Here is a 1,548-nt window from a genome sequence, read left to right as displayed (position 1 = left end):
ACTCTTGCGAATCTTTTTATATATTTTACAGTTGAAAAGAATATGGATGATAGTGAAGTTCCTCAGTCCAAAGTGCAGGCTAAGGTTCCAGTTGATTTGAATCGAGCTAGCAGAAGCTTCATGCGGTATAGAGATAATCAGATTGTAAGAATGATTTTATTATCAATTGTAAGTTAAATTAGTTGGAATTTGGTACGTTGTAATAAAGGTTAAGATTGTGGCTTGTTTTCATACTTTAACCTGTTGCGATCCATGGTTTTGTGAAGCAGGGTCATTATCAATAATATTTCTTATACAGATTCATATATTGTATTTGTGTTATGGACCCCAAACTTCTGACCCGGGTTTGGAGGGCGCCACAAATTTCCTTTTATTTGATCACTTTTTCTTTAAATTTGTGGAAGAAACTTCTCCCCCACCTGGCCATGAAAGAGGATACCGAAATTAACTTAGGAAGAAGAGGAGAAGGCGGAAGATCCTGCCAAAAATTTGACATTTCAGAGTGGAAATTAGCTTCTTTTAACCAGGTATTCTCGAATTTAAACTTGAATTACTTTCTAGTAACAATAGTGTTAAAAAGATTCAACTTGTTGGGCTCATGATCTGAGGTTACTACATGAAAGACTGAGAGCGTGCATAAAGGAAACATACTCCACCAAACATCTGAAGCAAAAGCCCTATCGAGCCATTCACGAACTCAATCTTTTGTACCCTTGCTCTTTTCCCAAGTAAAACTACCACCTGATAAGTCAATTTCACTCAACCCACAATCATTAACTACCTTTTTAAAACCATTAAGAAGGGATTGCGGATGAGGATGCCTTCCATTCTTGTCTTGGCCACATAAGAGATCATTAAAGTCTCCAATAATACACCATAGGAGCTGAGACTTGGAAGCTGGCAGACGAAGAAAATCCCAAGCATGACTATGCCTCTCACGCTCCAAAAATCCATAATAACAGGTAAGTCTCCAAGAAACTGAGTTATTTTCTGAGACAATAAGATCTATATGGTTTTGTAATGACTCAATTATCTCACATACCATAGTATGTTTCCAGAAAATAGCAAGACCCCCTGCTCTACCTTTCTTGTCAACTGAAAAATAATTAGAGAAACCAAATCTCGAAGAGAGCTCTTCAATTTTATTACTAACAGAAATAGTTTCAGACAAAAACAGAAAATCAGGCTTGTGAGTTTTTAACATCTCACCTAATACTTAAAATGCCCGGTGGTTGCCAAGGCCACGACAGTTCCAACTTAATATATTTATTGGAATCGGCTGGCTTGCAGTGCAAGCTCAGCCGAAATAAGTGTAGAAGAAGCTGCCTAATCAATATTAGAAATACCATCTATGATTGTTTCTATGTTTCTTGAAACCCAGGAGGAGTTGAGCCCATATCAATATCCATAATTCCTAGTGCTATTGGGTCATCCCGCCTTCTTTCACGCTCATCAACTTTCAGCCCAATATTTTCCTCTTCATTAAGCCCATATAGAAGATTTGAATTTGTTGTAAATCCTGCTAACTGTTTATCCGTACTATTAGCT

General features: G+C 37.3%; 1 protein-coding gene across 1 annotated transcript; it reads right to left on the bottom strand.

Annotated features, from left to right (window-relative positions):
- Positions 1-697: 697 nt before the first annotated feature.
- Positions 698-1,204, bottom strand: LOC141696068 (uncharacterized). The gene has a single exon (XM_074500256.1). The coding sequence runs from the start codon at positions 1,202-1,204 to the stop codon at positions 698-700; it is 507 nt and encodes a 168-aa protein (XP_074356357.1).
- Positions 1,205-1,548: the final 344 nt, after the last annotated feature.

This window comes from Apium graveolens, chromosome 11 (genome assembly GCF_009905375.1).
Source record: "Apium graveolens cultivar Ventura chromosome 11, ASM990537v1, whole genome shotgun sequence".
NCBI lineage: Eukaryota > Viridiplantae > Streptophyta > Magnoliopsida > Apiales > Apiaceae > Apium > Apium graveolens.
Note: the sequence above shows the minus strand (reverse complement) of the source record. Positions and strands in the feature narration are given on the sequence as shown.